Genomic DNA, 14,206 nt, shown 5'->3' with positions numbered 1-14,206 from the left:
TGTACTGCACAATCATGGATCACAACCTTGCCAAGAGGTTAAGTAAGTTGCTTGAGGTCAGACATCTCAAAGGACTGGACTTCAAGTCCAGGCAACCTAAATCTATGCTCTAGAAACACTAAGGAATTTTCTTCCAGCTAGGTCAGAGTTCGAATCCTGCCTCTGCTTTGATGCTCTCCCACCTCTTGTCCTTTTTTGTGTATTGTTTCCTTCTGAAGTATTCCCCTCCTCTGGAAGGGTAGGTAGTGAAGGCATCCTGGAACGGAGTCTGTGTTTCAGAGAAGCCTTCAGGGTGGTCCCGCTCCCTACCCATCACGTGGAAAATGGGCTGCTTTCTGTGACCAGCTCCACAGCATTCTTTCCTCCGTTGTCCCAGGAGGAAAGGCAGATGTCCTGGGTGGTTCTGAATTCCAGTTCCAGACCCATGACTTGCCTTAGACAAGTCACTTGACCTTTGGGTTTCAGTTTGTTCTCTTGTGAAATGGGGCGAATGAGAGCCCCTACCTGGTGGGGCTGTTTTGATAAGGTTATCTGGGCCAGGGCTCAGCAAATGGAAGCTGCCTTGGTTGAGAACTCTGTGGCCTCTGACTGGAGGGGTGTGGCTGTGGCCTTCACCTTGGAACCATCCACCACCATCCCTTGTCTTCTCTCACAGGTTGGGGCTGCTGGTTTGTTTCTACGACGACCTGGACTTTCTGGATGCTGCTGTAGCCCAAGTCCTCCTACACCAGATGATCAAGTGCAGCCACCTGAGGGGCTTCCAGGCCAGTGTTCAGAAGGTGCAGATGGGTTGCATGGCCTGGGGTCTCGGCCTTGCTTCCACTAGCCAGAGAAGTGGGAACAACAGCCCTGGCTGGCCTTCGAGAGAAAATGCACAGGATACACGAAGATCTAGGTCCATCTACGGCAAACCGTGTCTCGAATACTGGGAGGAGCTTACAGTGACCAAAACCCGGCATTGGAAACCGTGGTGTAGATAAAACATTCGGCCAGAGCCAAAGCTTCGTGTGCCTCTGGATCAGCTGGTTCTTAAGTGCTGAGCTGATTTGGCAGGACTGGGGTGGCCTTGAGGCTCTGCACCTCCAAACGATGGTGCGGCAATCAGACTTAGAATGCCAAGGAGATGCCCTTGATTTAGAGAGGAACCCCCGAGAGCCCAACTCCACGGGGGGCTGCTTTTCTCTTTACTCTCCATTGAATAGAAAGCATTTGCGTTTTCCTTGTCAAGTCAAGGTTTGACTTGACACCGGTCCCAGCTTTCCCAGGTTTCACTGAATAATAAATCCCATCCTTGCCCAGGTGGTCTGAGTCCACCCAGAGGCTTGGTGACCTTCTGAAAGAGCCTCCTCACACGAGGGTAACCATGAGTCTGAATTGACTCAGGGGAAGTGGGTTTCTGGTGGCAGAGCATTGGGGTATGTTTTAAAAGTCTCCTAGGTGATTCTGATGTAGCCAGGGTTGAGAACACTGGATTACCCAATCCTAATCTGCTTCAACCAGGTGTTGATTCACAGTGACTGCCTAAGACAGAGGAGGCTGGCCCCGAGGTTTTCCAAGGTTGAGTCTTTACTGAAGCTGACCCCCATGTCTTTCTCCTTTGGAGTAGCTAACTGGTTCAGACCACCCTTGACCTTGCCATTAGAAGCTGAGCATTTTAACTGCTGTACCACCAGGGCTCCTGAACACCAGTAACCCACTGTCATCAAGTTGATTCCAAATCATAGCAACCCTATAGGAGGAGCCTTGGTGGGGGAGTGGTTATAAAGTTGGGCTGTGATCCACATGGTCAGTGGTTCGAAACAACCACCAGCAGCTTTGTGGGAGAAAGAATGGGCTCTCTACTCCCGTCAACAGTTACAGTCTCCGAAACCGACGGGGGAGGGGGTCACTATGAGTCAGCACGGACTCGATGGCAGTGAGTGAGTTATAGGTTGCTAAGAACTCCTTAGAGGTTCCAAGATGGAAAATCCTTATGAGAGCTGACGTCTCATATTTCTCCCAAGAAGTGGCTGATGGGTTTGAACTACCAACCTTGGGATTAGTGGCTGAATGCTTAACTCACGGCACCACCAGAGCTCCAAACACTGGTTTAGAGAATATTCACTGAGTCTCAAGACCAAGATTCAAGGAGCCCTGGTGGTTATCAGGTAAGTGTTTAGCTTGCTAACCCTAAGGTCAGTGGTTCAAACCTGCCAACTGCTCCTTGGCAGAAGGATGGGATTATCTGCTCCCATAAAGATTTATAGCTTCAGAAACCCTATAGAGAGTCACCGTGAGTTAGAATCAACTCAGTGACAGTGGCTGGTTTCGATCAAGGTTCTAGACAAATTAACAAAGGCAAACTGTCTCTCCTCCTCCTCTCTCTCTTTTTGCTTCCTTCAAATTCTCAATTCTTCCCCTCGCTTTTACTTTTCTTTTGTTATGTCTTATTTCTTTTCTACTGAAAAAATGGCTTGAGCAAAATTAGAGAAAACATCGATGAAGTAATCACTAACTCCACAGCCATTTTTCACACAAAAACAAACCATCAGGTGTCCAATCAGATTGGGTACCTGACCCGGTAGCCCTCTATTTTGGCCAAGGTGTGCTTTTGTGTTCAAGAAAAAGAAACCCCTCAATTCAGCTCTAGCAAAGATTAAGAGCAATTTCATTATAAGACGACATGGGTGGCCGTGGTAGCCCTGACCAAGAAAAGTCAGAGACAAGTAGACATGCGATGTGAATCATTTAGTGTAGTGGTTCTTGACTTGAGGGTGCATCAGAATCACCTCGTGTATCGGGAGTTGGCTCAGATTCGTGACAACCTTATGCATAAGAGAAAGAAACGTGGCTGCCACTGTCATATTGTGGTGGCCTGTGTGTTGCTGTGATGCTGGGAGCTATGCCATTGCTATGGCAAATGCAGCAGAGCCAGCAGGTAGACATGTTTCAGAGGAGCTTCCAGACTGAGACAGACTAGGAAGAAAGACCTGATGATCTACTTCCAAAAATTAGCCAACGAATATCCTATGGATCATCTAGAGAGCTGGTTAAAACCCAGGGAACTAGGTCCCATCTGCATGTCTGGAATGGGGACTGAGAATCTGTATGCAGGCAAGTTCCCGGTCTCTGAAAATGCCGCTAGTCTGAAGACCACACTTTGAGAACAGATTCGGAAACAGATCTAGAGAAGGGTCCTTGCTGCTGGCTTTAGAGAACCAGACAGTGGAGCTCAGGTGCTGCCCCCAGCTGTTCCTTTTTCATCTCTCCGCTGCCTCCTTGTGGCCATATCTTTATTGCCTGGACGAGCTGTGGGCATGTCTAGGTAAAGGCACACCTCATTTTTTTTTTGAGCTTCCCAGATACCATGTTTTTCGTGAATTGAAGGTTTGTAGCAAAGCTGCGTGGAGAAAATCTGTGGGCGCCATTGTTCAAATAGCACGTGCTCATTTGTGTCTCTGTGGCACGTTTTGCCCATGCTCACACGATTTCAAACTTTTCCATTACGTTGTTGCACACTTCCTAGTATAATGTAAACATAACCTTCATATAGACTGAGAAAAAAATGGTGTGGCTCACTTTATTATGATATTTATAGTAGAGGTCTGAGGCATGCCTACACATTGTGTATGATGCATATACATGCAAGCATTGAAGCATGTACCATTTCCTGTTAGGATAGACACATCGATCGCCTTCCATTCATGAAGCAGTTGGACACATAACTGACGAGGCAGATGTATTTTCATATAGTATAATTAAGGTGTCCATACTGACATGCAAACATGTACAAGATGTAGTTTAAAACGAACAAATAAATAACAGAAAATTGCCTTTGCGTTCATTTTTTTAAAAAATCATTTTATTAGGGGCTACCTTTGCGTTCATTTTACCACTATGTAAAAACTATAGATTCTATCTCATTAACAGGCATTAAAAAGTCTTGATAAGCGTAGCGAAAGGTAGGATTTTCAGAAGATTTACTTTCTTGTACTGTTGAAAATGAGTTTTACACAGATTACATATTATCCTCAAAACACACGCGCGCGCACACACACACACACACACACACACACACACACACACACACAAAAACCACCGGATATCTCTTGAAAGAGAAACAACCACATAAATGGATGTAAAAAGCTCCATGCTGTAAAAGAAAAATAGAGAGTGTGGTGGAGTTATGCTCAGAATGAACAAAATTCTCTTCTGCTAGGCTTTAGGGTTGATTTAATAACAAATTAACATTTAAATGAAGCACAAAGTGAATTTGTGGCACATGAAAATCAAGGCCAGAGAAGGTAATTTTGGGGGCGGCTCAGTGTCTGGACGTGATGAGAGTCTGTCCATTCTGTGCCTGGAGCCAGGGCCTTGTAGGGACAGCCCTGGGGAGGGTGGTGTAGAGTCCTTAGACCCTAGGATGGAGTCTTACATTCCCGTGCCTGTTGACCCTCATTCTCAGTTTGCTTCTCTTTCAGCTCAAAGCTGACCTCCTGGACATTGCCACCGAGAATCAGACCCTCAATGAGACGCTGGGCTCTTTGTCAGATTCGGTTGTGGGGTTGACCTACAGTCAACTGGAGTCCCTTTCCCCCGAGGCTGTGCACAGCGCCATCTCCACCCTCAATCAAGTCACAGGCTGGACCAAAAGTCAGACCATCATCTTGTCTGCCAAGTACTTGGCCCATGAGAAGGTCAGTTGGAGCTATGAACTCTTCTTTAGGAGCCAGGACCCCAGGACCAGCTAGCCCCACACAGCAGGGGCATCTGGTTAGTGGGAGGTTAGTGATAAGGCCTATTTGGGGTTGAATCCCTACTTTGCCATTTATAACTAAGTGATGCTGGACAATTTGCTCATCCCTTTTTTTTTTTTTTTGTGCCTACTAGGAGCCCTGGTAGCATAGGGAGTTATGTGTTGGGCTGCTAGCTGTAAGGTCAGCAGTTTGAACCCACCAAATTCTCTGCAGGAGAAAGATGAGGCTATCTGCTTTTATAAAGATTTACAATCTATCACCAACATCTATTGTTTGTGCAAATAGTGTCCAGCCACTTAAGACTGTAATCTGTGTAGGTAAGTAAATAAGGAGTGCGTGGGATCCATCCTAGGATTTTCTTGCTTGTTGAGGCTGGTAACACATCTGTCATCCTGTGATCAGAGTCTTGGGCAGCGGGGGAGACATTGTTACCACATAAGGTCCTGTTGGTCATGGGATTCTTCTATTCCTGTTTCTGAAATGGCTTACTTTTATACCCAGTTGAAGAGCCAAATCGACCAATCCCCGTTAGAGTCTTCCACGCCTTATTTGCAGTGATTGTGTGGGACTTTCAAAGACTATGAGTAGAAGGGCCATGCCAAGCAATTTAACTTCACCACAAGGGTTTCTCTTTATTGACGACATCTACCAAACACAATGTCTTTCTCCAGGGATTGGTCCCTCCTGGAAACATGTCCAAAGGGTGTGAGATGAACACCTACTCTCCTTGTGTCTAAGGAACATTCTGGTTGTACTTCTTCCAAGACAGATTTGTTTGTTCTTCTATCCATGGTGCATTCAGTAGTCTTTGCCAGAACCATAATTCAAAGGCAGCTATTAAGTCTTCTCTGGTCTTTATCTTCAACGTTCAGCTTACGAATGCATAGGAGGTGGTTGACAATCCCATGGCTGGGATCAGGTGGACCTTAGTCCTCAAAATGACATCTTTGCTTTTTAACACTTTAAAGAGGCCCTGGGCAGCAGATTTGCCCTACAAAATACATTGTTTGATGTCTTGACCGCTGCGTCCATGGGAGTTGATTGTGGATCCAAGTAAAATGAAATATGACAACTTTAATATTTTCTCTGTTTATCATGATATTGCTTATTGGTCCAGTTGTGGAGATTTTTGCTTTTTTCATTACACTGAGATGTAATTTCTATGGAAGACTTCAGCTTTTGATCTTCATCAGTCATTTCTCTAGCTCTTACCTATTATTGAGAGGTAGGAATATGGACTAGATCTTCAGATTTTTACAAAAAGAAAATCCTAAATAGAGGTGTTTATGGGAGATCCTCCCTTTTTAAAATTATGGTAGAAAAATATAAAGAACCAAACATTTTCCAAGTCAACCTTTTTCACTTGTGTAGTTCGGAGACATTGATTACATGTATCCTGTTGTAGAACCATTGCCACTATCTGTTTCAACATTATGCCATCACCATGGTCAGAACCCAGTGCCCCTTAACAATGACTTCCCCCTTCGCTCCTCCCTCCTCTCTTGGTAACCATTAATGAATGGTAGTCACTGTAGGCATATAATGCTTGTCCTTTCTTGTGGGATCATGTCATATTTGTCCTTGTATGACTGGCTTCTTTCACTCAGAATAATGTTGTCAGGTTCTTTCCTGTCACAGTATCTATCAGAAGTTCATGGCGTGGCATTCCATGCGCCACATTTTATTCATCCATTTGTCTGGTGATGGATGTTTAGATTGTTTCTGGGAAATCCTCTAATTTTAAAATATTGTCAATGTCTTCACAGGCAACACAAAACCCCCGTATCTTCTGGCCAGGTGTGACCTGTGAGTCATGACTTTCCTCTGTTGTGGTGAAAGCAAGCCACATTGTTATGTATCTTGTCGAAGCAGTGACACTACATTCTTCATGTTATCTCTACCCTTTCCCTAGTTCATCCAGCCCTTTCCCTCGTGATTCCAGCACCACTCACACAGGCTCACTGCTGTCCACACGGAAACGCCTCCTTTCTTCCTCCTTCCGGACCCTCGTAACCACCAAGAATCTTTGTCTTCTATGTACTTGTTTATTTCATATACCTGAGCTCATGAAGTATGTGTTTGTCCTTTTGTGTCTAATGTATTTCGGCAGGAAGGATGGTTTCCAGGCTCACCAATGTTGTGGTGTGCATCGGGACTTTATTTCTCTGTCTGGCCGAGCTCATTGTGGGGAGGCCTCTCGTTTTGTTTATCTAGGCATTTGTTGATGGCTGCTTAGATGGTCTCCACCTTTCTGCTACTGTGAAAAATACTGCACTGTGCAGTGGTGCAAGGTTGCGCTTCTATCTTCACTGGTGGGTGTGTATTGGTTCATATGTGCATGTTCATGTCCATGGCTCATATGTCCATGTTCATGTCCCTGTTCATGTCCATGTTTCTAGGACCTGCCAAACGGTGTGGCCTAGTAGCCTCGCTTCTCATTCTTTGATCTCTAGCTCTCTTTTCCGGTAGAAGAAAGGGCAGTGGCACTTGCCTTGCTCACTGTCACATCTGGCAGGCTTGGGGCTTAACAAAGACCGGAGAGGGGAATGGTTAGACCAGAACCTTGTCCTCTTGTTGGGCCTCTCCTAGGTGCTGTCTTTCTACAACATCAGCCAGATGGGCGTGCTGCTGACTGGGCTCAGCACCCAGGCTTTGTACAGCATGGACCGCAAGGACCTCGCCCAGGTCCTGAGAAGCACCCTTGCGCAGCACCTGTGTGATCTGTCGGCTGCCCAGCAGCAGGGCGTTCTCAGCAAGGTGAGATGGAGACGTCCGGCCCTCAGGCACTTATGCTCCCTGAGGGTGAGGGTTGGGGGTTTTGTGAGTGGGCTGCACCTTAGGGCCATTAAGTCGGGCCCAGGGTTATCTCATCCTCAGTGTTCAGGGGGGTTCTGATGTGCAGACGTTCCCCTCCGTCCTTCTCAGGAAGAGCCCCTCTGGTCAGACTGCATTTTTCCCAGGCCTCTTTGCTCTCCCTAGCCAGGCTGACGGCCTTTTAAACGTTCAGATTTCTTGACCCCCTAACTATTTTTAAAGTTTGTTATCCCAAGGTGAAGATGCAGATGCAAAGCTGTGTAGACACTCCTCTTCCTCAGCTGGCAGTGGCTCTCCCAGTCCCTTCCTCGCTCAGACCTCCTAGGGTCAACGGTAGAATCGGCTTTGAAACCAAACCTGGAGGTTTGGCCTAAATCACCAACGGCTTGCAGGTAGCAGTAGTTTTTCCATAAAGACGTTGAGTTTGGGAATCAGGTAGACAAGCTTGAATCTCATTTCCAGCAGCAGTCAAGAGATCACATGCCATATCGCACCGGGTGAATCTGCTGCACAGGACCTCTTTAGAGGGTCGACAAGCAAGGCTGTCACTTTGAAGACTAAGGTGTGCCTGACCCAAACCGTGACATTTTCAATGGCTTCATATGCATGTGAACATTGGGCAGGGAATAAAAAGACTGAAGAAGAATCGATACATTTGAACTCGGTGTTCAAAAGGAGCATTGAACGTACCACAGACTGTCAGCTGAACAAACACATCTGTCTTGGAACAAGTCGAAGCAAGGATGGCGAGATTTTGTCTTGAACGTTGGACGTGTTATCCAGTCCCTGGAAGGACCTCATGTGTGGTAAAGTAGGAGGGTGAACAAACAAGAGAAGACCTTTGGTAAGGTGGATGGACACATGGCTGCAACAATGGGCTCGGACCTAACCATTGTGAGGACGGCGCAGGACCAGGCAGTGTCTTGCTCCGTGGTAGAGAGGGTCGTTATGAGTCACAACCAACTCCAAGGCATTTAGCAACATCATAGGCTTTTGACCAATTACTCCATGAGCCTCAGTTCCCCCTCTCTGTAAAATGGGGATGACTATAGTCCCTCCGTCCTAGGGCTGCTGATTGGATCTGGGAGCTTTTGTTGCCTGGGAAGCGCTAGGCACAGTGTTGAAACTTAGGGACAATCATAAGGATGGCTCTTCCCCAAGCCTTGGCACCCATGTAACGCGGTTCTGATGTTATGTCTTCTCACTTTGGGCAGATGACTGAAACAGGAGATGTTGCCTCAGCCCTGGTGGATATTCCAGGGGTGTTCTTTAAGGAAGTGTCGCTTTTCGATCTGCGGCGGGAACCTGGATTCAACTCTACAGTTTTAAAGGAAAAGGAGCTTCGGAGAAGTCAGGTATGGCTTTGAGTCCCGCGGATTGTACTTGGAATCCTGGCCCCTGCCTTCTGGGAGGGATTCCTGGGTGCCACAAGCTGTGAAGGTGCTCAGCTGGTAGCTGAAAGGGCTGGTGGTTGAAATTCGCTCTGAGGGCCTTGGAAGAAAGGCCAGGTCATTTATTTCTTGAAAAAAACCAGCCCCTGAAAACTCTATGAAGTGCAGGTTCACGCTGAAACACACGAGGTGGCTGTGAGTTGGAACTGATTCTATGGTAGCTGGTCCTTTTATTTACTGATTGTGTTCTTGGGAAAGTTGGGTTAACGGTCACTGTAATTTGGAAAAGTAACTATTTCTGTGGGGTTGAATTCAGGAGGCAGAGCAGCACAGTGTTAAAGTGCTGGACAAGACACGTGCATGGACTCTGTCTCTACCACTGACTGGCTGTGGGGGAGCTACAGTTCCGTAGGCAGCCTCAGTCGTCTCATGCGTGAAATGGGGATAACTTTCCATATGAATCAATGACATAAGACATATGCCACCTGGCACAAGAGACAGGCATGCGCTATGCATGCTAGCTGCTTTTATGGGTACCATTACATGTTGCCTGCACTAGCAAACCTGCCTGCGAAGATAGGAGAAGTCAGGACCATCTATTGTTAGACGCTGTCTAGTCTGTTCTAATTCATAGCGATCCGGTGCACAGCAGAACGAGGCGCTGCTCGGTCCTGCGCCATCCTCACGATTCTTCGTCAGTTGAAACCATCGTCGCAGCCACTGTGTCAGGCCATCTGGCCCCAGGTCGTCTTCTTATTTGGGGCCTCACTGCTTTGCCAGGCATGATGTCCTTCTCCAGGGACTGGTCTCTCCTGACCACAAGTCCAAAGTACACGAGATGAAGTCTTGTCCTTGCCTCGAAGAAACATTCTAGCCGTCCTTCTGTTAGGGACCTGGAGTGATTTCCCCTTCAATGGAATGAGATCAAGCACAAGGCTGCTATACAAAGAGGCGTTTATTATGCTAGTTTAAGCCAGGGCTCTAGTCCTCAGGAGCAGGTGGTGGTTTTGAATTGCTGACCTTGTGGTTATCAGCCCAACTCATAACCACTATACCACCAGGGCTCCAATTCTGTTGGCAAAGCCATCGGACTGACTGGCTAGGGGGTATGAAAGAACTCTGTCAAGGATGATGACCCGATGACCTATTCATGTGTAAGAAACCACCTCCAAGTTCAGTGGCTTAAGACAGAGGTGATCATTTGATTCGATTCTCGAGGGCTTCTTGTTCAAGGTCTCTGATGGGATTGGCCTAAGATGATGATTGGAGCCAGAATCATTTGGAGGCTGGCAAAATTCAAGCAGTCCAGGGCATCTCTCTCTCTCTCCATGTGGTCTCTCCAGCATGGTGGCTTCAAGGTGGCTGAGCTTCTTAGATGGGAGGGTCAGGGCTCGCAAGGACAGGGCTCTTCTTTGACCTCACCTTGAAAGCCACACAGTATCACTCCTGTACTCCATTCAGAGGAGGCCCCGAGCTGGAGTGAGGGGAGGGAGTGGTTGGGGGAAAAGTCAGGTTTAAACAGCAGGGACATAGCTTTGACTTCTTTAAGGAGGTGTAGAGAGGTTCTTCGAAGGTCATATTGGACAGCAAACGTGGCAGCTGCCCTTTTGGGAAACACACCCTGCCCCAGAAGCCTTATAGGTAGGTTAGACTCAGCAGCTTGAGCTGATGTTTTCCTGAAATGGGGCAGACTGTGGGAGGACCCCAGAACTGGACTCTCTGGAGCCACACCAGGAGCCTTTTCTGCTGCTTCTCTAGCCTGGGCCAATTTTGATGCTTATGAACCGCAGCTGCCATGTCCCAGATGTGGCAGCCTAACTGTAGCCCATGATTTATTCTGCTTGGGGAATTATGTTCAAAGCTTCGGAGTCTATAAAATAGATGGATATCCCACTTGATCGCTCCTGCAAGTTAGGTATTCTGTAAAATTACATTCCTTGCAACAAATAGCTCCCCTGACTACGATGTATTGGTCTCTGAGAGCAGTCACCTGGGAGGTCTGAAGGTAGCATGTGCTGTGAGCAGGAGTTACTGTATGGATGGGATTTTCCAGTCCACCTGGTCTACTCATCTGCCTCTCCCAGGCTTGCTTCCTGGAATGCTCAGGAACTGGGGTGGGGGTGGCGGTAGAGATGTCAATAAAGACAACAAAACAATCCCACTGGTAAGTGGCTTCATAACTTCTGGAGGTTCTTCCCAACACCTGTGCATCTCACTCACCTCCGGAGCGTAGGAAGTCACCAGGGGTGTAAACCTCGGGGCTCAGGAATTAGATGGACTCCAGTTCAGGTATCAACTCGATGGTCAGGTAGCAAGTTAGGGGTCTGGTCAAGTGACAAAGGAGCCCGGAGGCACAGTAGTGAAGCGCTCACAGCAGTTTGGATGCCCCCCTCACCCCCACCTACTTCTGTAAAAATTACAGCCCGGAAACCCGGTGCCACAGTTCCAAGCTGTCTTCCAGGGTTGTGAGTTGGACTCGACTTGGATCAATGGCAGTGGGTTTGGGTTTGGGTTCTGGCTAAGTAATGTCACCGGGAAAAGCCTCCCCTTTCCCATCTATAACATGGGATCGTCCCTTCCTCCCAGGGCTTCACAGCGAGTGTTCAATTAGCCCCAGCAACCACTCTCTTTCCCTAGGCCTTGTTCCTGTATGAGCTTCTGTCCCAGTCCACTGGCCAGCCCGAGGAGCTGCTGAGGTAGGGAGTGACACTCCCTTGGGGCTGATGACCCCTTTGGAGCTGCACACCAGAGGGGAGGGAGCTGGGCAGTCGGGTCTGCAGCCCACATCATAGCCAGCCTGCTTCCTCTTGTCTCCCTGCCCCTCTCTTCTCCTGGGTCCACCTTCTGTTTTTCAGGGTCGGGCAGCTGGTCAAAGGGGTGAGGTGCTCCCACATCGAAGCCATGAGCCCAGGCGCCTTCCTAGCCAATTTCCAGTATTTTGAGACTAACCTTTTGCTGCTGTCACCACATCAGGTGAGATGCTCTACTGCCTTTGAATTCTCTCTCCACCCAAGTCACTGGATGGACAGTGGCGTCTAAGGATAATTCTGCCAGAAGTGTCCAGATGCAATTGATCACTGGGGGTCAAATATTGAGCCAGGCCTCCTTCTCCAGTTTATTTCTCAAAGGGCTCACGTACTCCTATCACCGCCATCTAAGTTTCAGCTGAGGGATCCTCTCATGCCCCAATTTGAACCCTAATGTACATTAGCAGGGCATGCCGTTTTGCATGTTCTTAACTGTATTCTCCTGGGATGAAATGCAATCTGTCATCTAACATTCCCGTCCTGTCTAGAAGTGGCGCTGAATGTGGGCAATTTCTTTGAAAGCTTCATTTCCCAAAGTTGTTACACTTTGTAACCTATAAGGAGACCAAAGGTATGGACTGGCTTTTCATGGTTTTTGAGCAAGTAACAAGGTCCCTGGTGGCTCAGTTTGTGCTCAACTGCTAACAAAAAGGCTAGTGGCACACAGATCCACCAGTGGTACTGTGGAAGTAAGGTCTGGCTTACTTGAAGATTAAAAATGCAGTGTAGTTGAATAGATTCTGACTCCTAGTGAGCCCTACAGGACAAAGTAGAAGGACTCCAGAGGAGATTCCAAGGCTTTGTGGGAGCAGACAGCTACATCTTCTCCTGCCCAGGGGCTGGTGAGTTCAAACAGATGACCTTTCGGTTAGCAGCAGAATGCTTAACCGTTGTACCACCAAGGTTCCCCTCCTTAAAGATTACAGTCCAACCCTGCCACACACGAGTCAGAATCCACTCAATGGCCAGGAGTTGTGGAAGCAGCATGTGGGTCTGAGTGTGAGCTGCTGACTCCCCGGAATCCTGAGAGAGTGAACAAGTGAATGCACAAGCCATCTTCCCAAGGTTCCTATGCATGCTCCGGACCAGCTTAAAATGTTCCCAAATGCCCCTTCTCTCCTCAGAGGCAGGAAGCATGCATCTCAGTGTGCGTGTGTTGCCCTTTGAGATCATGAGCGGAGGAGGCACAGTTTTAATGCAGCCCTGCCATCCCTTGGCTTGGCTGGTCTGTCAGTCATTCTCAAATGTCAGCTTGGATTAGCACCTTTAAAAAGCTTGTGAAAACACAGTTTGTGGGGTCCCACCCGAGTTTCTGTCTAGTAGGTCTGGGAGAAGGCCTGAGACTGCATTTGTAACCAGTGCGAACACTTGTGCCTTAAGAAAGGCCCTGGGGAGACAGGGAAGGCGATGCTGGATGGAGCTCCAACCCTCTTTGGGGGGCACCTCCATGCTCAGGAAGGAAGAATTGCCCCAGCACAGCCAGTTACCCAGACTCCGCAGCACCGAGAACCTTCAAATACCTGCTAATTAGAAAATCTGCTTTTTTTTGGCGGGGGGTGGGTGGGTGGGGGCGCTCTTATTTATGCTGAAAGCACATACTCATTACTTAAAAAAAAAATCAGGGAGAATAAAATTCCTCATAAGCCTGACCCTAGAACAGTGGCTCTCAGCTAAGCAGTAGGCAGTTTTGTTCTCTGGGGGCCATTTGGTGACACAGTGGTTACCCAGTGGGCTGTGCATGGCAAGGTCAGCAGTTCGAGGCCAGCAGCTGCTGGAGGAAGGACAAGGAGGCTTTTTGCTTCTGTAAAGGGTTACGGTCACAGGATCCCACGGGGCAGGTCTGCTCTGCCCTAAGTCATTTGATGGCAGTGAGTTTGGGTTTTTTGGAGACATTTTTGGTTGTCCTGTGGGAGGCTGGGAGCGCTATTGGCATCTAGTGGTTAGGGACCAGGGATGCTGCCAAACATTCTACCATGCACAGGATGGTCCCCCCTCAATAAAGGCTCTCCCGTCCAAAATGTCAATAGTATAGAGGCTAAGAACCAGGCTAGAGGCCACGGTAGTGGAAGCTTGTTGCTGACTTTGAGACTTTAAAAAACAATCAAAACACATCTGTATGCATTTTCAAAAACATCATTGAATTTATACATACTGATGTTTCACTCGATATATTATAAGGAGCCTTGGTGGCGCAGTGGTTAAGCAATCAGCTGCTACCCGATTGTTAGTTGACAGTTTGAGCCCATCACGACGGAGCCAGTTTCCAGAGTAAGATATACTGACTTAAAAACCCTAAGCGGTTCTAGGAGACGGGATGGACTTGAAGACAAAGGACGTAGATTTTTTTTAAATATAAAAATAGGGCATGGCCATCATTCCATATTATTTATAAATCTCCCTTATTGAAACAGAAGAGTTGCATAGTTTTCGTTGCACAATTTACCCTGCATTGATGTAG

At 47.7% G+C, this 14,206-nt stretch overlaps 1 protein-coding gene across 1 annotated transcript in view; it reads left to right on the top strand.

Moving 5' to 3' along the window:
- The window catches only part of OTOA (otoancorin), an 85,859-nt gene that overhangs the window by 31,168 nt on the left and 40,485 nt on the right, over nucleotides 1-14,206 (top strand). The window contains exons 11-16 of the mRNA XM_004706064.2: nucleotides 656-779; nucleotides 4,461-4,676; nucleotides 7,326-7,493; nucleotides 8,765-8,905; nucleotides 11,579-11,637; nucleotides 11,797-11,914. Of these exons, the coding sequence (XP_004706121.1) occupies nucleotides 656-779; nucleotides 4,461-4,676; nucleotides 7,326-7,493; nucleotides 8,765-8,905; nucleotides 11,579-11,637; nucleotides 11,797-11,914 (826 nt within the window). The remainder of the gene's footprint in view (nucleotides 1-655; nucleotides 780-4,460; nucleotides 4,677-7,325; nucleotides 7,494-8,764; nucleotides 8,906-11,578; nucleotides 11,638-11,796; nucleotides 11,915-14,206) is intronic.

This window comes from Echinops telfairi, unplaced genomic scaffold (assembly GCF_000313985.2).
Source record: "Echinops telfairi isolate 266 unplaced genomic scaffold, ASM31398v2 ScPeMD7_5;HRSCAF=22, whole genome shotgun sequence".
Classification (NCBI taxonomy): domain Eukaryota; kingdom Metazoa; phylum Chordata; class Mammalia; order Afrosoricida; family Tenrecidae; genus Echinops; species Echinops telfairi.
This window is presented reverse-complemented; position numbering and strand designations above follow the sequence as displayed.